This window comes from Triticum aestivum, chromosome 4D (assembly GCF_018294505.1).
Source record: "Triticum aestivum cultivar Chinese Spring chromosome 4D, IWGSC CS RefSeq v2.1, whole genome shotgun sequence".
Classification (NCBI taxonomy): Eukaryota; Viridiplantae; Streptophyta; class Magnoliopsida; order Poales; family Poaceae; genus Triticum; species Triticum aestivum.
This window is the reverse complement of record NC_057805.1, coordinates 61636063-61658253: the sequence shown is the minus strand read 5'-3', so window position 1 is coordinate 61658253 and position 22191 is coordinate 61636063. Positions and strand designations below refer to the sequence as shown.

The 22191-nt window shown below is 44.0% G+C and overlaps 1 protein-coding gene across 1 annotated transcript; it reads right to left on the bottom strand.

Annotated features, from left to right (window-relative positions):
* Positions 1 to 7286: 7286 nt before the first annotated feature.
* LOC123096207 (DNA-(apurinic or apyrimidinic site) endonuclease) lies at positions 7287 to 22138 on the bottom strand. The gene is made up of 9 exons (XM_044517857.1): positions 21796 to 22138; positions 20475 to 20567; positions 19883 to 20027; positions 11099 to 11297; positions 10533 to 10611; positions 9568 to 9629; positions 8757 to 8843; positions 8265 to 8368; positions 7287 to 7646 (listed from the first exon to the last, which is right to left on the bottom strand). The coding sequence occupies exons 1-9, from the start codon at positions 22048 to 22050 to the stop codon at positions 7561 to 7563; spliced, it is 1110 nt and encodes a 369-aa protein (XP_044373792.1). The 5' UTR covers positions 22051 to 22138; the 3' UTR covers positions 7287 to 7560.
* Positions 22139 to 22191: the final 53 nt, after the last annotated feature.

Below are 22191 nucleotides of genomic sequence, written 5' to 3'. Positions count from 1 at the left end.
CCCCCGAGCCTCCTCTGGTGCACCTCCTTGGCCTCCTGGGTGCCTTCTGGGCAGAAAAAATCTCCAAAAAGTTTTGCTGCATTTGGACTTTGTTTGATATGGATATTCTGCGAAGTAAGAAACAAGCAAAAAACAACAACTGGCATTGGGCACTATGTCCATAGGTTAGTCCCAAAAAATGATATAAAGTTGCTATAAAATGAATATAAAACATCCAAGATTGATAACATAACAACATGGAACAATCAAAAAATATCGAATATCATTTGTGTATTCATAGGGATCGATATGGATGTCCACGGTTCCGCTATCGGTCATTGAATGAAAGGGGTTTTCTTCATGTCTATGTTTTATAGAACCTACAGGGTCACAAGCTTAAGGTAATCATGATATAATGAGTATTAGTAGGACATGAGTAATGAGGAAGTATTTATGAAATAGTTTCATTAATATTCGAAATAGTTTCGAGAGGAACCGGAAGCGTTTTGGGGTCACCGAAGGGTTTTGAAGTCCAAACGCTACAAAACTTTTTGATGATTTTTTCTAGACAAGAGAGACCCTAGAAGCTTTGAGAGGAGACTAGACGGCAACTGAGGAGACGACAAGGAAATAGGGTGCGCCCAGTGGGGTAGGAGCACCCTGTTACCTTATGGGCCCCATGGGGCTCCGTATGACCTAATTCCACCTCTATAAATTCTCTAAAATCGGGAAACCAAAAGAGAGCCAAACAAAACACTTTTTCGCCGCCGCAAGTTTCTATTCTTCCGCGACCCCATATGGAGGCCTTTTTCGGTACTCTGCGAGAGGGGGAATCGATCACAAAGGGCTTCTACATCATCCTTGCTGCCCTCCGATGATGCGTGAGTAGTTCACCACAGACCTATGGGTCCATAGCTAGTAGCTAGATGACTCCTCTCTCTTCTTTTGGCCTATCAGATTGATTTATGTTCAGCGAGAGAGGTTCTTGGTAGTAGGTTCAATCTTGCGGCGTCCTTACTTTGTGATAGGAGGAGTTGCAAGGCACGTATTTGTATTGTTACTACTAAGGGTAAAACAATGGGGCTCGAACATATTATTTGGTCTTGCTTTACCTATATTATGTCATCATGTTCCAAGCATCGGTTTGTTTGTTATGAACTTAATACCTTAAGATGCATGTTGGATAGCGGTCGAGGGGTGAAGTAATAGTAGTAGATTTAGTAAGATCAACGGTCTACTTGTCACAGACGTAATGCCTACACATATTGATCATGCCATGAAGAATCATCATAACTATGCACTATTCTATCAATTGCCCAACAATATTTTGTTTACCCACCGTTACTACGCTCATGAGAGAGATGCCTCTAGTGAACACTATGGCCCCCGGGTCCATTCAATTTATATTTACTAAACCCTAAAAAATACTCCTTTTTGTGATTTATTTACTTTTATTTCCTTTTTTATTTTATCTATCTACCACAATCAGATTTAATCCTTGCAAATAACGAGTACAAGGGGATTGACAACCCTCTTGCCCGCGTTGGGTGCAAGTATTTGCTTTGTGTGTGTGCAGGTATCGTTTATCCTGTTTGTGTGGTGTCTCCTAATGGTTCGATAACCTTGGTTATTAATTGAGGAAAATACTATCTGCTACTATACTGCATCACCCTTCCTCTTCAGGGAAATCCCAAAGCCTATCACAAGTAGCAGAAGTTTGCCCACATGGAGCTCCTTGTTGACTTGGATGTAGTGATTAAAGAGGGAGGGTTACTAAGAGTAAACTCTTTCTGCTTGAGGAGATGTTGTTGCATCATGATAATTATATGGACATGTTCAAGCGTGTGTTCACACATGAACACGTCCCCATGTACCCCCAGCGTCGAGCGTGGTATGCAAGATATGTCACCGGAGGAGCCCCAATGGGAGCGGGATACGCAAGACACACTGGTGGGGTCTTTTCGAGACCTGAATCCCCACACACGAAGGACCCCGTCAAGGCAATATGACTATGTGCTGGCCTACATCGAATTAGTCACCCCTAGGGCCTCAAGATTCGCTTCCCTACAATAGGAAGAATAACAAAGAACGAGAAGAAGAAAAAGCGAGAGAGAAGGAAATGGTAAAAGTAAAAAGTGATAGATTGATAGATCGATTGTGTGTTGTTTCAATCGGCCATCACCTCTCATCTATATATGCGGTGACTGGACTTATCGTACAACTGAATGACTCAAATCCCATCGAAAAAATCAATTTCTAAACTAATTCGGACAAGTACGTCCGGTGGCTCCGGACCATGCCAGGAGGTTTTGGGCTGCAAAATGTATAGAATACCCCCCTTGCACCCATTGTGGAGATCGCATATGATGTCGAATCAAGATGACCCCTGACAAAAAAACTTGTTTTTATTGACGAGTCGAACAACGTTTACCACTTTTCCATTTGAGATCACCTTGGGGGTGCAATTGTGCAAGCAAATCAGTAAAAAATACTGAAAGTCCAGTTTTCTACGCGCAACTTGTAAACCTTCTCAACACGGATCCGTATTTTGGAAAGCTATCTCTAAGCTTCGACATCTTTTGCGGATTGGCGCAGTTCACACCATTGGCAATGGGCGGTCAACGGTGTTTTGGTTGGACGTGTGGTTAGGCCTAGCCCTCTTTATACCTGAGTTTCCAACGCCTTTTCCATTTCTGACTCTCTGAATGCTCTTGTCTACGATATCTGGAGAAATGATCGGTGGTGTCCCTCCTTCCGGAGATCGATCGGCCCCTTGGAAGCCGAGGAGTGGGACACCCTTGCGGACCAGCTATGGGCTCGACGGTCGTCTTCCGGCGCGGGTTCTTTCCGGTCGAAACTTGAACCCTCTGGCTAGTTTTCTAATAAGTCTTTGTATAAGGCGCTTCATCAGGGAGCTACCAAATTCTAGGCCTGGGACAGAAGGCAAAGTTACCTATCAAGATTAAAAAAATCTTTGGCAACTTGTGCGGGACATGCTGCCTTCTGGTGTGGAAGTGCAAAAACGGCATGGACTGGGATGGTCTGCCTTTGTGTGAGGCAATTGAAGATGTAAATCACATTTTCTTTTCTTGTATCATGTCCCAATTTCTTTGGGGATGCATTAGAGACGTGACTGGGTGTAATTGGGCACCTCCTTCCTTTTGCCGCTTTTCACACCCTGTGTGGGAGACTCTCTGGTTTCACTAGGCGGGTTGCTTTGGATTTTGTTTGTTGCTATTACCTAGTCTTTATGGCATATCCATAACAAAGCTCTTATTGAAGGGATTTTTTGTAAGCACCTAGTTGATGGCCTTTACAAATCAACTATCTTCTTACAGCTGTGGAAGACTTTAAGCAAACCAGTGGAGACGAAAGCATTTAAGGTTCTCTACAGTAAGCTCCGCACGTATGTCGTGGCTCTCAGGGAGGAGGGCACCTCTCAGGATGGCTAAGTCGTCACTTGCTTGGCTGCAGTCTCTGGTTTTATGCGCGTGTTTCGGCTCATGAACCAAGGACCCTTTACGGGTTTGTATCAAACTTAGCATCTGTGTGAACTCCTTTACTTCCGCATCTCGTTACTTGTTGTAAACACTTAAGGGCTTCTAGCGCTAAAGCCGGGCAAGCCCCTCTTCTCTAAAAAAAACTTGTAAGCCTTCTATTGTGTATGGAGGCTCTGGGCCAACCCAGAGGCCCCGAGGCACTTTTCCTGCAACCCATTTGTTTTGGCTGTAATTTTTTTTCATATTACCTCATATCAATGTGATTCCAAAAGTAAAATGTTCACCTCGATGAGACGATGAGCTTTCTTGTTGAACACTTTTCACCATGTGAGCCCCAAAAACGATGTCGCCACATGCCCCCTTGTTTTTCGGCGAAGCTAGCGCATCAAAAGATAACTTGCACGGAATTTGTTCTAAGGACAATATCAACACTCCATCGGCCATTGTTATGCTTTGGGCGGTAACTATGTATCATCCATCTTTACGTCTAGGGCGATAATTATATATCGACCATTGCCTGTTTAGGGTCAGGTAACTACATCCACCAAAGCATGTATAGCCGGAATATATGTCGGCCACTGGATAAGTAACAAAACTATACTTAATTAAATATATAGTAATTTGGTAATACTTTCATAACGTAGGAAACTAGATGACCCGTTGCGCCCTTAGTGCAAAAACCAAATGCAATCATGAGGTTAGGCGAACTATTAGAACCTTATGTTGTCGAACTATACACAAAATACGATGGCTCGTTGCACCCTTGGTGCAAAAATCAAATGCAATCGAGAAGGTATGCAAACTATTTTTTTTTCGCTACCCACAAATAGGATTGAATCAAATATAATTGTATGGTGTGTGAATTAGACACGGTAGACATGGCATCTGGTGTGTCCCACAGAGAAGAAAAATCTTCGCATCTCCTTCATTTACATCCAAACCGCACTCGCACCCTACTCGTTTCACACCCGTCTCACATCTCAAAACCTCCTACCGGGCCAAGCTACCACTCCAACTCCCATTAATTCGCCCTCCACATTTGTAGCATTTATATCTTCGGCAACCAGTAGCAATTCGCTCGAAGAACCCTCTTCCTACTTGTCTCCATCGTCTCACACACATTACAACAGTTCTATTCCCCTCACGTTGCTCCAAAATCCATCGACTCCCAAATCTCAAAGATCTCCATCGAGTACAAGGTTCGAACTATTACCGGCGATTAGTTCAAGGTCAACTAGACCGCTAGTGCCGCTAAGGTGGCAGAATGCCTTGGCCACATCGGTTCCCTATTCAACAAGAGCGGTTTTACGGTTGCTGCGCTAGATATTGAGTACACCACAACCGGAGGAAAAGAAAAAAACGTCATGATCCATATTTGTGTAGATGACTTCTGCTTGGTCTACCACATATCCAATGCCGACGAGCCCTATCCAAACTTTGTGAAGTTCCTCATTGATGCAAGCATCAGATTTGTAGTGTTGCCATTGAAAACAACTGGAGGGTCCTAGGATGGCCAGGCCTGCATGTGACCGAGCACTTCAACCTGCAGAGGGAAGTCAAGGCGTCCTCCGATCAGCCTTCACTCATAAACCTAGCAGAAGACATGATTCGTCGCTCGTACTGTGAGCAGGAGAAACCTCGGCTTTCATTTCATCAAGCATGGGAGCGGAAGACAATAGATGAAGATCACATAAGTATGCAACATATGATACAGTAGATGAAGATCACATCAAGTACACAACATATGATACGTACATTTGTTTCCATACCTATAAGCAGTGGATAGAGCTCCAACATCGAGAGCCAAAGACATGCAAAGATTCATTGAGGAGGAGGAAGAGGGACGAAGACGACGACGTGGCATTGCCCATGCCGCTTTTCTACATTAGCCGAATCATTTAATATTTCTTAGGGTTCATCGTGTAATTAGTTGGTGCCACTCGCCTGTTCAAGTTCGCCATGCAATTCGTCACATACTATTTGAAGAATTTTTTTTTTCTAAATTATCTGCAAATGATCATGTTCATATTGCGTTTTTGTTTGCGTTGTATTCACTAACAACAAATAACGATAAGCGTTTCTACTTGCATCAATTTATGCGTGGGCAAGAATAAAGATCTCATGCTTATGCATAAACACATGCCATTTTATAAAATAAATAGATGACTCGTTGCCCCCTTGGAGCAAATGCCAAATACAACAAAGAAGTTAAGCAAGCTATACGAAATATTTCTCATCGTGGGTGGCTTTCCTTTGTTTATGAGCAACATGTTTCCGTGGATTACCCACATAATGTGAGCTTTATCTATGGCATGATAATATGCATAATAAAGACTAAATATTCTACAGTAAGTTTGGTTGATAGTGTGTTTCACTAGAATTATTCTGTAAAAAGAATCATTTAGTTTGGATTTATAATTCGCAAGTTAAGTCGTATTTTAAGTTCAAATTAGTTCCATTTGCATTTGAATTTATACTATCCAAATTTGTGCTTTTATAATTTCCACATAAAGGTTATTCTGTAAGAATCATTTTACAAAAAGATTCATCAATTTTGGACTTACAGGTAAAAAGTTACGTTGTTCTGCAAATTTATGGGCTTTTCTGCAAATCTGCCATTTATTGAATTAATTGTATGATTAAAATTCCAGGACACGTGGTGCTCTATGATTAGTCGATACTGTTTCGACACATCAATATAACGTGGCTGCTGGATTTAAAGTGATCTAGACGGCTGAGATCTAAACATACCGATTCAGTTAAGTCATCTAATCTAACACTTCGAGATCTAACGACTGAGGACAGATCTGAGGCTCACCGGGCGGCTTGGTCGCCGGAATCGTCGGGGACGGGGCGCGGCTACGGCCTACGGATGGGGATGAACTCGATGTTCCTAGGGTCCTTGGCGACGGTGAGGTGGTTCACGGGGTTCGGAAGGCGATGGCGAAGCTCTTGGTGGTCACGCTGGCCCTGGGGTCAACAGAGACGGCGGTGACAGTTCACTAGAGTTGTGCACCGCGGCGGTTGTCTTCGGGTGTCGACGACGTGCACATTTCTAAGCCAATTTGGACGAACCAAAAGGCCTGCGTGAGTGAGATGGACAAGGTACGCAGGTCAAGGGGGTCACAGAGCTCACTGGAGGCACGTCGTTGGCGGCGGCAAGGCTCAGGTGTCGATGCGCCCAGTGACATAGCCGGCAAAAAGCTCTAGTTGGAAGATACTTTCCCGACTCCTTCATGGGTCTAGTTGGAAGATGACTCCTCCCGACTCCATGGAAACAAGTCGCAACCTCATTTCACGTACTGGCGGGGGCTTGATAGTGAGCAAGGATACCTACTCAAAGGAGGATGCCATGTAGATCAGTAGATGTGTCGTAACCGAATCACTCTAAAGAGTGTCTTAAGGAACCCACCTATGCTCAAGTAGACACTCAAAGAGGATAAGGACGTGTGTGTGCTATGCTGTCTGCAGATATGCTCCCCGTACTCGCAAAAAGATAAATAGGTAGGACGTAGGGCTATTAACTATCCGAGAGTAAAACCATCATATCACCTTCATTGATGACGAGGACCTTTCAAACACCACCCATCCTTGTACTACATTCTTCCACGACTCCATGTAGATTGTAAGATCAGTGCTGTATTAACCGTCGACACTATTTCCTTATGCAATCTCTGCCCTATTGTATTTGGGTCATAATTCCCATGTTATTTTCATGCAACGAATGTAGATCTTGCTTAAGAAAATTGGCTGCCTGCATTGCAAAACATGATCTATATACTGTTAAGAAATAGAGGGAGCATAATGTTGCCCTAGAGCTCGCATCTGGTCTCTTCCGAAATTGTAAAAGCCAGTCATAAATGGAACAACTCTTTAGAAATCTGAGCTTGGATACCACTAGTTGATCACAGTAAGCGTTGAACTCTAATTCCAATCCAGATCAGGACAAGAGGGTGCACCACAGTATTGGCCTACAGGCTACAGGTCATAGAAAATGTTTAAATAGCTCATGATAGGCCAAGCGCTTCACCTGACCTAATCTAATAATCTGCGATGTCCGGTTCAGAGAAAAACATAGAAGTTAGCCGGAGCTCTTCGATTCTGGTGCTTCCGCTGCTTCTTTGGAGAGCTCAAGTGAAACAGGACAGTGATCACTTCCATAAAATCCTGCCATCATGAAAGTCCACATTGAATCGAGGCAAACACACAGACACCTCGCATGAGATTCATGTCACCATTGACTCTTTAATTTATTTTCCATTTTTGACATGAGAAACAGTTAGAGATACTAATGCCCCAATAAACTATATGGTCTTAGGTGCCAAGCAAACATTAATAAATAACTGAACCTGTTACATCTTTTAGAATGATTACGGATTACATGAACAAGGTTGGGAACTTGATATGATTATGTCGAAAGAAAAATATGTACTTGGGTACATATTTGTCAGAACTCCAGCATGAAATGCATCATCTTTTTTTCAGATGTACATACGATGAACAGACAATAAATCAATAGGGAATTGTACCGGTAGCAGCTTAGGGCAGTCCCAAATCTATTAGTAGCTGATATTATCGCTCCATGTTATGTCAAAAGCAAATTACATACACAACTCTAATTTTCTTTATTTAATATTGAATATAGACAGCCAAGACATGGTCCAACCCCCTTAGTTATTTGCAGCTCATGATAGGCAAATAAAATTAGAATTTCGGAAAGACCAAAGGTAACATATCACAGTTATATAATTTATCATCACGCAAAGAAAGTTGTGCAATACAAACCTTCCAGTTCAATTCCATGACCATGCATTTCACATGAAACAATTCTGTCCTTCAACCCTTCTGAAACAACAAAATAGTCAATCCGCATTCTCTTTCCTCGGTACCTGGAGAAATATTAAGCAATAAATCAGTCCATATAGAAAAAGATGAAATACGTACACTCCAGCATTAACTGTCATATGTAGTAATTACAAAAGAACATTACTTATCAGCAGAACATTACTAATCAAATTCATGCTGCCAATTTCTTTTATAAGTGCCTGAAATAAAATCAGATTGCTGAGATGGGGGATAATTTGTTAACGGTAAACATTAGAGGACCACATGCTTACAAAGTAACCATATTTCTATACAATAGGGATCAAATAACCCATCCAAGACATAAAAAAGAACAGCAGATATGCTTCAATAATGCAGGGACAAATTTTGATAAGCAACTGAACACTATAATTAATAATCTAGAAGTAATACAATCATGGAAATATTTCTTACTTCCCAACTGGATTCCCAGACCAAGAGAAGCCACACTCCATGTCTTTTTCTTTGTGCAGGTATCTGTAAGCATCTACCAGCTTTCCCCTGTATATCCAAATGTTAGTCCATAAGGTGGTATTCAAGATTATATAAAGATTAATGCTTCTATGCAACCAACTTTAGCCTTCTACATTTCCATCAAAATGTCTTATTCACCATTCATTGGTTTATAGGTATGTTTTTCAGGCCTGTCCTATAAAAATTCCAGACAAAGATGACAGTACATGTCCCGGCTAGTTTGAACTTCATCCTTTTTGTGTGTGCAAAACCTTGGTCCATTTTGAACTTACAATGACCAGTAAAGTACTTATAAACAAACTTAGAGGTTGTACCAGCAATATCTATATGATGATATGAGAACTTGTCACTGCCCCCAGTCATGTTGAACATTTACCTTACTCAGCATTGAAATAATCTTTTTATGTTTCCATGATGAAAATTCCACAAGATTCACATTTGAGATGCTCATCATGGCACGTTTTTTGTTGCTTGGGTCTAAATAGAGATGTTAATACGCTCCAGCTATATATCAATGTGGGGCATCAGTTGAGAGAAAACGGTGATGGTTAAGGTAAATTAAGCATGCAAACTAAATTAAAAGGTTGCACGCATTTGTTCAAGGATGGCCTCCATTTGAGAAATGGGGGAGTGCTCTATCAAAAGAGAAGGAAAAATGCTGAAATATGTTCCCTCTGTCCCATAATATAAGAGTGTAGTGTCAAAAACACTCTTATATTATCAGACGGAGGGAGTACTAGTTTACACCTACTGCGACAATATATTGCCAAAACGCTGTCTCTCTGCAAGGGTGAATCCAGGCTGTCCACAGTCCTGTAGAATAGATAAGACATTTCTTTGCATTAACACATAGCCAGACAGATACATAAGTAACAGGGTACTAGTCGTCCAGTAGAAGTGTAAAACTGAAAGATGCATTTAAGATAGGCTGTCAGCTGATAGGCCAGACTTTGAAAATCTGTTAAGGGTGTAAGACTCTGTTTGCTATTGCCGTTTTCTGCTGCATTAGCCCCTTAAGTTGCCAAATTATGCCTTTGTGAGAAACAGATAGGTCTCAGTATGGAGTATTTGAAAAAACACAACTCTTATTGTTTATTTTCACTGAAGACAATCTTACAGTCATATAAAGTATATATTAAATAATGAATAAAAGAGCACACACATCATAACTAACAAATTTATAACATGGCCAACACCCAATGAATGTTAGCCTATTTGCATAAGATTGAAAGGTTTCACAAGCTTGCCACACGTGTGTAACTGAAGCAGAGAATTCTTGAAGCTAGCCTATTTGCTGCCATTGCTAGAATATACACTTTAATTTGATAAAAATAACTTCAATAGGCCAATTTCAAGGTGTGATTTTCAAATCCAAAAGAGGAAACATGGTACTTAAAAAGGATAAAATAAGCATTAGCTAAATTTACAATAAGTGTAAGATAGAGAGGAGAGAATTTGGCTATCCTCACAAGATAGACATTAGACTAGATGGGCCATATGGGCCAAATCATCCTATAAAAATGCACACCTAGGAATGGCTGACCCATTTGGATTTGCTTGATAAGCAGCAGCAGCAGCAGCAGCATACATGTGAGAGTCGAAGGATGAACAAGGGATTATGGCATGATAAAAGTTGTTTCCAACACTTGAGTTTTGGGGAACATGAACTGGATTTACAAGAATAACCCAGAATTGCATCTTTAAAGTAAATAATACCTCTTTATTTGGAGGGATATATCCATTGAGCTTAGCATCGCTAAAAAAATCAGGATGGCTGACATCGATTTCGTCATGACTGAAAGATTTCAAAAACAAGGTTACAGGGGTTAGTTTGTGGAAATTTTACAAGAGGCTCATTCCATCTATATCTTGTATAGAGAACATGAATTCCTCAAGGATGGCCACGTAAAGTAATAAAATTTCTCTCCCTTACCTTACAAATTTTCTGCTCAAAACAGATTTACTTGAAGTGCATCTTGTAATTATCGGGGATCACTGACAATATGCAGGAGGAACTACTTATCATTAAGGAGTGGGGATCTGAACCCAAGACCCCATAACCACATCCTTGTGTTTGCCACTAGACCACATGGATGGGACCTAATTATGAAGTTTGGGTTGGCCACATAAAATGCAAATCCGCAACTACAATGTTTTATTAATCTATGTGGTTTCCAGAAGACTAAAATTGACTTATCAATAAATATTAAATAGTAACTTCATGCAAGAGGAAGGCATATATAATAACAACATAAAAGAATCAGCAATAGGTTCTTAATTACCTAACGTTCAGATCTCCGCACCAGATTAAGGGCTTGTTTACTTGTTGAACAAACTCCAACATTCTTTTATCCCACTTTCTTCTTCTTTGAAATGAATTTTCCTCCTCTTTCCACCCGTTGTTTGGAGCATATGTGTTTAGTAACAAGAATGATTCAAATTCCACAATGATGACACGGCCGTCTGCATCATGCTTAGAAGCTGAAACAGGTAAAATATTATACTTTCAGAAAGAATAATAGTTTCTGCAAAATTTAATTCCAGAAAGCATGCAAAAATTCAAAATGACCACTTTGTTTATCATGTCAGGGCAGACCAACAGCACCGCAGCCCCACATCTCCTGCACCAGTAGGCCCCTCTAAGCGATTAGGATGATAAGATCCCCTTTGAACCTAGCCAATCTGTGGGTGTGGAGTCGAACCTTCGATGGCTCTGGCGGCGAACACAGCCAGACAGTACGAGCACTCCATATCTAGGCCACTTGACCGGTATGGGCCTGGGCCTCATGGGCCAGTATAGATGGGTCACACATACAATACTCCCCCTCAAGAGGGGTGATAGATATCTATCATTCCCATCTTGTCACACGCTAGGTTGCATTCTCTGGTTCCCAGTCCTTTCAAGCGATCTGTAATTTGTTGCCATGAACTCATATGCTCTATCTTGATAATCCCAACATCTAGCTTTTCTTTGATAAATAATTTGTCTAGCTCCAAATCTTTGGTTCTATCATGTTGAACTGGGGGGTTTGCTGTATTGATTGCCTGACTTGTTGTCACACCTTCTAATAGGTTCATTCATGCAACTGGTCTTCAATATCTTAAGCCCTTCTAATAGGTTCCTCATCCATAACAACTCACTCGGTCCCTGAGACATGGCTCTGTATTCAGCCTCCGCAGTAACAACAAGTTGTTTCTTGCTTCTCCAAGACACTAGATTTCCTCCTACAAAAACACAATGGCCTGAAGTTGATCTCCTGTCATCCAGGCAGCTAGCCCAATCAGCATCACGCTAACCATCTACAACAAGGTGTCCATGACTCTTGAACAACACTCCTTTCCCAGGAGTACCTTTCAAGTATCTCAAGATTCTATGTACCATATACTGTTGGAATTGTGTCAAATATATTGTACAAGGTAGGTTACGGTTGGACTTTGAGTTGGACTGTGTCTAGATAAAGTAGGAGTCGTGTCCTAATAGGACACCTGTATCCTAGACCTCTTATATAATGCGGGGATAGACACACGATGTAACCTATGCCAACACAATTCAATGAAATGAAACACAAAGGTCTTTTGTGTTTTCTCGAAAAAAACATAATAGCACAGACACGCAGGGGGAGCGGTAGCGTGTGCCGGCGTCCAGGTGACCGGGGTGCAGTATTGTGACGGTGTCATGGGGAGGAGCACCCATAGTCAGGCCCCGGGGATGTAGCCGAGTTCGGTGAACCCCTTTAACAAATCTCGGTGTCATGCCTCGTGTGATTGCTTGGTCTCGGATGATAGACTATGCGTCTCGGATTATTCTTTCAAGCGGTATCAGAGCTAACGTTATTTTGAGGTCATGGATTGTTGATCTAGAGGAAGAGACGAAGGAAATCATGGAAGTGGTTGGTTTGATCTTTGTAATGTTGAACTATCAAGAGCAATGCTTGGAAAGATCAAAGTTGACGAGAAGCACTAGATCGATGGAACTCACAAGCATGTCGGCAATCGGGAGCAACGGGTGGATTGATCGATTGCAACGGCAGCGAGGCGTGCACCTGCAGTAGGCAACTGCGTACAACGACGACATGATCCAGACCAGATCATGGTTCTTTTCGGAGATCGAATCGAAGCCAAGGGGCAGGCCGAGCCAGGCCAGACACAGGTGCGAGCTGGTCCATGAGGGCCGAAGCCCAGGTGAGGCCGCGCTGCATGAATCGGGGATAGAACTAAGATTTGCTTGGGACAAAAAAAGAGGACCGAGTCCTTGCAACGGCAAGCAAGAGGCAAAACAATCTGGCAAATACGAAAATCGCAAGGGATAGTTCATGGGAGACTTAAGGCATTGGACAAAAGCAACACAACATTTGAGTTTGTGCTAAGTGTTATTTTTCAAGGGTCAGCCGTACATATAAAAATCATGGTGTCAAGTGTCAACGAATACCAGGTTCGGGTTATGGCAGACAAGGGTGAAAGATTTTTTGGCACAACAGAGATACTTGAACGGAACTCCGCCTATGTCTTCTAGGCATAGCCGGTCCCAAGCCCGGGTAAAGGAGGAGGGTTGTGGTAGGCTTGGCAAGCCAACGTAAAAACTAGCCAGTCCCATGGGTATGAAACCCATTTGAGCGCGTAGTACTAGGATGGGTGATCTCCTGGGAAGTCCTCGTGAAAGGGTTTCATATCTAAGGGTTGTGATAGGCTTGGCGAGCCAACGTAAAAACTAGCCAGTCCTTTGGGTATGAAACCCATTTGGGCGAGAGTAGTACTAGGATGGGTGACCCCCTGGGAAGTCCTCGTGAAAGGGTTTCATATCTAGCCTACCCCAACTTGTTTGGGACAAAAGGCTTAGTAAGCGTAAGCAAGAGATACTCGAACGGGCTGCAGGATGTCAAGCCATCTAAGATGGAAATATCATGTGATGGATGAAAATTTGCGGAGGATGATTTGGCAGGCTGGAGCTTGTCGTGTAGCTGAACAAGTCGGCTAGTCGGACTAGGCAGCCAGACGGATCGATGGAGATGTCGGTTGAAACAGAAGATGGCGGAGGATCAGCGATGATGACATAGGAGCATGCTGCTGATGGTGACCGACTTCTGGGCGTGAAAACATGTGGCCCATGTAGGAGGGCTTGTGTGGCTTCGACAAGACTACAACGCGGGGTTGATTCAAGACGACGCACACATGAGAGCTTGAAGTCGATGGGGCACCTAATATTTACCATGGAGTCATGTTGAAGGTGGAGCCGGAGTCTGATGAAGACTCACTTGGTGCTCATAGAGGGGCTACGACGTAAGGACCAGGAGATCAAAGCCTATTTCAGCGGAAAAAAGCGAGTGACAAGTGGTTCGGACCGGCCCAGTGGTCATCTACCATGGAGTCATGTTGAAGGTGGAGCTGGAGTTCGATGAAGACTTCACTTGGTGCTGATAGAGGGGCTACGATGTAAGGATCAGGAGAATCAAAGCCTATTTTAGCAGGAAAAAAGCGAGTGGCAAGTGGTTCGGACTGGCCCAGTGGTCTGATGGAAACGTGGAACTCGTCATCGGTCCGCGATGACCGGTGGTACTCTGTAGTAGGGGCTGAGTGGTGTTGGTTCGCGACCCTTAAGACTTGACCGGGACAACAGATGCTCAACGTGATAATAGCGGCGAGGCGTGCGGTAAGCACATGAAATGGAGACGGGCCAGGGCTCTATTAGTCAGACATGTGGTGAGACAACTGCGAATTTGACTCAGGATGACTACAAGCGGCGCTGAAATTCCTTCAAGTTTCAGACAGGCAGTCAAGAAAGAGCGAGGATGTTGAGTTCAAGTAACTCTTATGTGTGACACGTAATAAGTGAGGTGTTCGCTTTCATGTAGATCAGTGATCGGTGTGTGATGGCGTTGAATGAATACTCCGGAAGTTGGGAGCGCAAACTATAGTAAAGTTGAACTTAATTTTGCTCGAGTGTTGACTATCATCAAGAAAAGAAGGGACTACAGTTGCAGGTGGAGTCACGCGGAGTCTGGGAGTAGCGGCAGTACTCATGGGATAAACTCAAGTCCAATGTACATGAAAGTTTGATGCATGGACGAATCCAAGGTGGTGGAGAATATTTGCCAAGGTGGAGCTTGTTGTAATTGTGTCGAATATAGTGTACAAGGTAAGTTACAGTCGGACTTTGAGTTCGACTGTGTCTAGATAAAGCAAGAGTCGTGTCCTGATAGGACACTTGTATCCTAGGCCTCTTATATAATGCGGGGGCAGACTCACGATGTAACCTATGCCAACATAATAGCACAGACACGCAGGGGGAGTTGGCGGCTCGTGCTGGCGTCAAGGTGGCCGGGGCGCAGTATTGTGAGGGTGTGATGTGGAGCATCCTACGGTCATCCCCATGGACCTACCTTCGTCTCCCACAACACCACATGGACCAATGACTAGAGCTTGAGCAAGGGCTATCGAAACTAAGGTGAACTCGTTCCTCTCCGAACTTAAACATTCTTCATGTGAGACATGGCTACTACCTCAAGCGGAGACCCTATCTATACCTACTAATAAAAGGGCTATCGCTTCTTACCACCGTAATTTCGTCCGTTTTTCGTCCGTCCAACCGATCAAGGTTTTTTAATATCCGAGGTGGTACTAATAAAAGGTGGTACGTCCGTGACGAATTTAGACCATAGAGCAACGCACCAGACTTTCTTATGGGCCAACAGTCAACAAATATTGCTTGCTGTGGGGATCAAGCCCATAACCTCACGAGCCATGTGCTAAGGCAGCGACCAACTCGGCTAGCACATCGGTTTGACAATGGAAAGGATATTTGCTTTGAATAGTCCCACCTCGCGTCCTTAGACTGATTCTCACCTGTTCAAATACGTTCTGAATTTGTCTGGAATATCAACCAGCTGCTTTGGGAATAAACAAACAGACAGAAAAAATGCATCAAACAGGACTAGCACATACATGTGCAAATGCACTCGACAGTATTAGATCGAGAGATGAGGAAATGAGAGAGAGAGAGAGAGAGAGAGAGAGAGAGAGAGAGAGATACACGGAGGAGAGGGGAGGAGGGGATCGGGCTGCGGCGCTCCGATGGCAAGAGACGCTGTGGACACTGCATGCAACATGTGATTGACACAAATCCCGCTAGCGCTCGCCGGACAGCCGACCGTTGGCTCTGCAGCGTTGAAGCAACGGCTGCACATATCGGTGGAAGCACATATGGATGGGGATGAGAGGATACAGATGCATCTCGGTGGAGACGGAATGGATAGGCTAAGCGGTGGAGGTAACACGTGATGGCCTGATGGGGAGTCTACGTGTAGGCCGCTCGACCACTGTTTTTATCAGCCGTCTGGACACGAGAGTATGGAGATATTTCCTTGCATTTGGCCTTAATAGTGCAAAAGAAGAAAAAACATTGGGAATGAATTACAAATCAAAGGACCTTCGATAAGAAAACTACATAGTAAAAAATCATTAGAATTCGAATATTTTGTTAATGTTATAAGGGTGACGCTGCCAGCTCCGTCACACCCGCGCCCCAGCGCAACGATCACGAAACGCCCGCAACAGTCCGGATCATCGGGATCTACTTTTTTCCGTAAACTCTCAGAGAGTACATAAGGGCATCTCCAACGTTGACCCTCATCCGGAACAGGAGTGCGGTGGAGCACCTCGCCGCTAGCACGACAATCGCGCCGGACGTGGATTAGGCCGAGCAGGAGGCGCTAGCGACTCCTATCGCACCGCCTGCCAAATCCGTCGCGGTCACTGGTGGTACCGCCAACGTCAGGCGGAGCTAGAAGCCGATCAAGAAGATCCACGATGCGGTCGGTGAAGTCTACGACAAGAGCAAGGACGAGGGTGACGCTGCCAGCTCCGTCACACCCGCGCCCCAGCGCAACGATCACGAAGTCGGCACGTCCAAGGGCGCCGCCGGCAGTGAGGAAGAGTAGAGGATGGGGGGTCGCCCACGCTCTGGTCTCAGGAAGGCCACCGCCCTTTCGTCAGCCGATTAGCCACTTGCAGGCTGCGAAGGCAGAGGGTACAAGGCGAAGCTGGAGCTTCAGTTCCCGGGGCTCATGGCCGGCCAAAAATGGGCGAGCGGGGGCCGACAGTCATTTAGACTAGGTTTAGAGTACGATTTAGTTAAAATATGTCAAAATGTAATTAGTGTCCTCCAGTCTAGATGAAAAGCATCAGGTTTTATCTAAAAGTTATTCAAGTATGAATTAATATGTACAGTTTGTCTAAATATCCCTCAAATTTGTTCACTTTCGTCAAATTTCTTCCAAAATGCAACCAGATGCGGATAGTTAAGAGACTATTCCATGCACCTATAAGATTCATATTGTATGTTTCTCCCGCTAAAAGACTATTCCATGCATCACCACTCTTTCATTCGATGGAAGTGCAGAGCTTATGTATGGGTCAATGAAGGATGTTAGGGTAGCTTCTCACACCAACACTTCATGATCCAAATAAAGATAATTCAACCGGTGGCAACCCATCCGCATATGCACCTTATAGATATGAGGATAACCTTATTTCAAGGTTTGTCAGAATTGAATATAAGTGAAGCGTAGTGGCACGCGAAGCAGGTTTTGTCAATTTTTTCGCCCGTTGCAACGCACGGGCATATGTACTAGTTTGTGATCAGGTACTTAGAGGAAAGCCACGGAGCCACTACAAGACGGCGGGGACACCAAGTACAAGGACCAAGAGAAAGAGCTATCAGAAGTTCTACAACCACCGGACGTCTGACGCCTGAGGCTCCAACCAGCCCAAGGACCTAGCCAGCGAGTGCTACAGCGGCCGGACGACCGACACGGACCATACGTCTGACACCTATCAGCGCCCAGACGACCGAGCCCCTCCGGACATCCGGTGCCACATCACAGAATGGAAATTAACGGAAGTCTGAGCCCCTCCGGACGACCGGCACCATCCAGACAACCAGACCTTTGCGAGCAACCGGACGTCCGTGACCCTCCGGACGTCCAACGCCTGTCTGTGCACAGTGACTAGGGCCGAGGCCCATGTACCCATTCGACCACCTAGACTATATATACTCCTTCCTCTTATTAGGGTTAGCATTGGTTTAGCTCGTTTTAGAGATAGAGCTTTGCTCATCCACTTGATACACACTCCATTGGAGACCGAGGCCTCCGTGGAGAAGATCCCAAGTGGATTCAAGACCCCGCAAGGGAAGATCCACTCGCGGATTCAAGACCCCGTCTCCTCACGGATCAGGAAGGACTACCAACCGTTTGTATCATCCCTTGTTGTGTTTGGATCATGTATCACCCTTTATGTTCATGGATCTAGCACATATGTGATCGTTCTCATTGATTTGAGTGTTTCCTCTCATTTTCCCTCTCGTGTGTTCTTCGTGTTCTTCGTGGGATCCCCTCCAAATCATGAAAGATCAGCCTCTAGGGTTCCACCCTACATCAGGGTGTCATGGGGAGGAGCACCCATAGGACACGGGGATGTAGCCGAGTTTGGTGAACCTCGTTACCAAATCTCGATGTCGTGCCTTGAGCGATTGCTTGGTGCTCGGATGATTGACTATGCGTCTCGGATTTATTCTAACTTCTACAACAAGGTGTCCAAGGTATACTTTCTTTGAGAAAGAGATATTCCTTTTCCAGACCTAGCCACTTCTATACCAAGTACTTGAGTCAACAATGATCTTTAACCTCAAAGGCCTTACTCAGACACCTCTTTAACCTTGCTATCTCTAGTCATCATCACCAGTGACAATGATATCATCTACATAAACGGCAAGCATGGTTATGTTGCCCTTTAGAGTGTCTATAAAACAATGTATGGTCACCATTTCATTGTCCATACCCCATGTCACATACTGCCAGTCTAAACTTGTCAAACCAAGCTTTTGGAGACTACTTCATTCACAAAGAGTTTTCTTTAGCCGGCATACCTTGTCAGCCGTCTCAAAAGTTGAGAACCCGGGTGGGATCTCCATGTAGACCTCCTGCTGTAAGTCCCCATGCAAGAAAGCATTCTTCACATCAAGTTGGTGTGAAGACATTCTTCACATCAGTGTTCATCTTCGCTACTAGAGCAAAGGTCTCATCATAGTCAATGTCGCAGGTCAGGCTGTACCCCCTTGCCAAAAGCCTCGTTTTGTACCATTCAATCTTTCCTTCTGCATTCTGCTTCACAGTGTACACCCACTTGCAGTTGACTACCTTTTTTCTTGTTGGAAGAGGCGTTAGTACCCTTGTCTTGTTCTTACACAAAGTCTCCAACTCCTCCACCATGGCCATACGCCATTTTGAGTGCTTCTTGTTCTTCTACCAGTCAGTCAGAATTGACACAGACTAAAGAGAAGCAACAAATGCTTTATAGGTTGGAGATAGTGCTTCGTAGGAAACATAGCTTCCAATATCATTGACAATGAACCCATACAGTTTCTTTGGTATCCCTGTTGTTGTTCGAGTAGTTCTCAAAAGCAATTTGCCCATCAATTGACCCTTCTAGCACCTTTCAGCCTAATCCCCATCAGAGGAGATGGAAGTTACATCAGTACTACCCTAATTTTTCATCAGTGGATGATCTAGCTGCTCCCTCAGATGTGCAACACCATTACCATGCTTCTGTGAATACACCTTGAGCTGCTCCTCTTGCGCGCGACAGTGTGAAATTGGTGTTGATGCTTTTTTTGTGCGCTTTGGTGTGTAGGATTAGGTTATTGCTCTTCAGATGTGCCTTCCGAGTTACAGTTGGCGGATTTCTTTATGAAGGCCCAAACTAAGTGTTGTTGATCCACCCTAAGTTTGGTGGGGGTAGCCGTGTACCCCTTTGTATTTCCCCATACTATAAGGGGTTTTCTGCATATTGTACTGCACATGTACATGTATATATATACTAGCCTATGGCCACATGGAAATACAAGTTGCATATTTCCTAACACTTACCACCCTTCCCAAATTAAATCCAATGACATAATCAAAAAATTATAACATGCCGAACAGAAAGTCCCACTAGAGTAGAGCATGGGACATTTTAAAATACAGTGTAACAGGGGAGACAACTACTCAACCTCTCCAAACCAAACTTACATGTTCTATCCAAGTTGAATGACACTTTCTTTGGTTCAAACTTCTTCTTCATAAACACAGCTGTGCCTGCGTACTTGGAATCTGAAAGGGACCACCAGACACGGTAGTCTTTGAAAGGTGAACTCGACAAAGCACGCAACACTGTCTGCATGACATCAAGAAGTAATTGTAGAAATACTTAGTTAAGCACAACTAATGCAGCTGCTGTAACAACCTATGCTGAAAAGAGAAAACAGATGGAAACTAAGTTGAAACTTATTCATAATTGTTTCCTGCTAAATACACAGTCACCATAACACAGCGACACTTCAGGATGCAACTGATATAAATCAAAGTCCAATTTTACATAATCTAGAATAATTTTCTCAAAAAATAGATATACTCTTGCAAAACTATTAGAAATCACCCTTTTAAGAAGCATTTCCAATAGACTACACATGTATCGCAAAAACAGAGCTTTTACAAAGCCATTTCAAGGAACTACACATCTTATCCATAATCGGAAATTTAATTTCAGCCAGAACCAATGGATCTGACATACGGGATCCACTTTCCATAACTACAGGGTACATGGCTGCTCCCTTAGTATTACCTGTTTTTCTTCACGTGATGAGGTTGTGTCGTCTTTTAGCTCACTAGGATTTTTAGGTGCCCCTTTGGAACCAGCTGCTGGCATCCGCACTTCCTGGCAAGTGGCAAAGAAGTTCAGCGAAGATCCTACTCACTGATACATACATAATATGCTTAGATTGTTGAACTAAAAAATAAAGTAGACAACCTAACCGGAGAACAGCGTAATAGTTGCGATTACTGGTTAAGAGTACAAAACAAAACAACAATTTGTGGCTAGGGCAACTAAACACCAAAAAGGACAAACAATAATATTATTAGGCTGCCAAGTTGTCATAACTGTTAACAACTAAAGGTATTGGAATTGAACAGAAATAAAGACCTTGGCCTGTCAGTTTTACAACCCAAAAGTGGGGTTTGGTATAAAGTATAAACCCTGTTCTACTCTACTGCAATAAAACAAGAAACCAAGGCGGATTTGGATTTCAACTATGAGCTACAATTTCAGAAAGAGGCTAGGGTCAATCGATCCATCATATCCAGACAGCAGAATAATGTAGAAAACATAAGTTCTCTCAAATAATGGTTCAGCTTGAGATGTACTTCACCGTATGGCCTATATTCTGTTGTAATTGTACTATTGCTGCAAATCAGCACATGGTATAGGTACGAGTACTTGTTGTTGCAGCAGACAGTGGCTAATTGAGCTACCAAATAACTGGGATTGGAACACTAGGACTGACAAACAAGTTTTTCACATTCTCTTTCCACAATATTGCCAACATTAATCTAGGTTAAGTTGATAACAAGAAACAGGCAAGTAGATGTCAGTTCACTGATTTTAAAATATTTTCATAGCATTCAGTCTGTTTCATAAAATGCTGAACACAACCTCCAAACACCACCCTAGCCTTTACAACCATTAACACTGCACGTTCTCTACTCTCAATGGTAGATAGCCTTGCTGTATCATGAGCAAATATAGCGCAGCATGCCAAACAACCAGAAAAATGCACAGCAGGAATCCTCGGTCCGCATAATCAGTCACCAGCTAGTCAGCTAAGACAACTGGCACCATCAATCTCGCGAGGGATGCAGCACGCCGGCTTCAGATGGGTCAAACCCTAGATTACCAGAATTGGATTAATCTTGCACAAAAGGACAACTAATATGTGCGCGCCCCAATGTGCTAGATGAAATGCCTACGACTGCGACAAACAGCAGCTCTTGCATGCCACATTGCAGCACACTCGCCTAAAAATCCCTCCGAACATAGTACATGGCTTTGCAAATCCGGACGCATAGAAAGGGCGCAGAATGAAACCCTCTTTGCCTTGGCTCACCTGGACGCAGATGACGTCGGGGTCGACGCGGGCGACGAACTGACAGAACGCGGGCCAGTCGCTCTTCATCCGGAGCAGAAGGCTGTTGGCGTTCCACGTGACGAACCTGCGTGGCTCCTCGCCGGGAGGGCCGTCCCCGCCGGCGTCGGCCGCGGTGGGGGCGGGGCCATCAACGCAGTCAGAGGTCGCCGCTCCGGCGGGCCTCTTCTTGGCGGGGGATCCGTCCTTGAGCACGGGCTGGAAGAAGCGCTTCATGGCTGGCTGGTGCGCTGCGCTCCCCGGCAGCCGCCAGCAGAGGAGGGAACAACGGAAGTGAAGTAACGACGGGCAAAATACTTTTTTTGCCGATAAAGGGCGCCTTCCGATATCTATCTTAGGTAAGGCCCAACAAGCCCA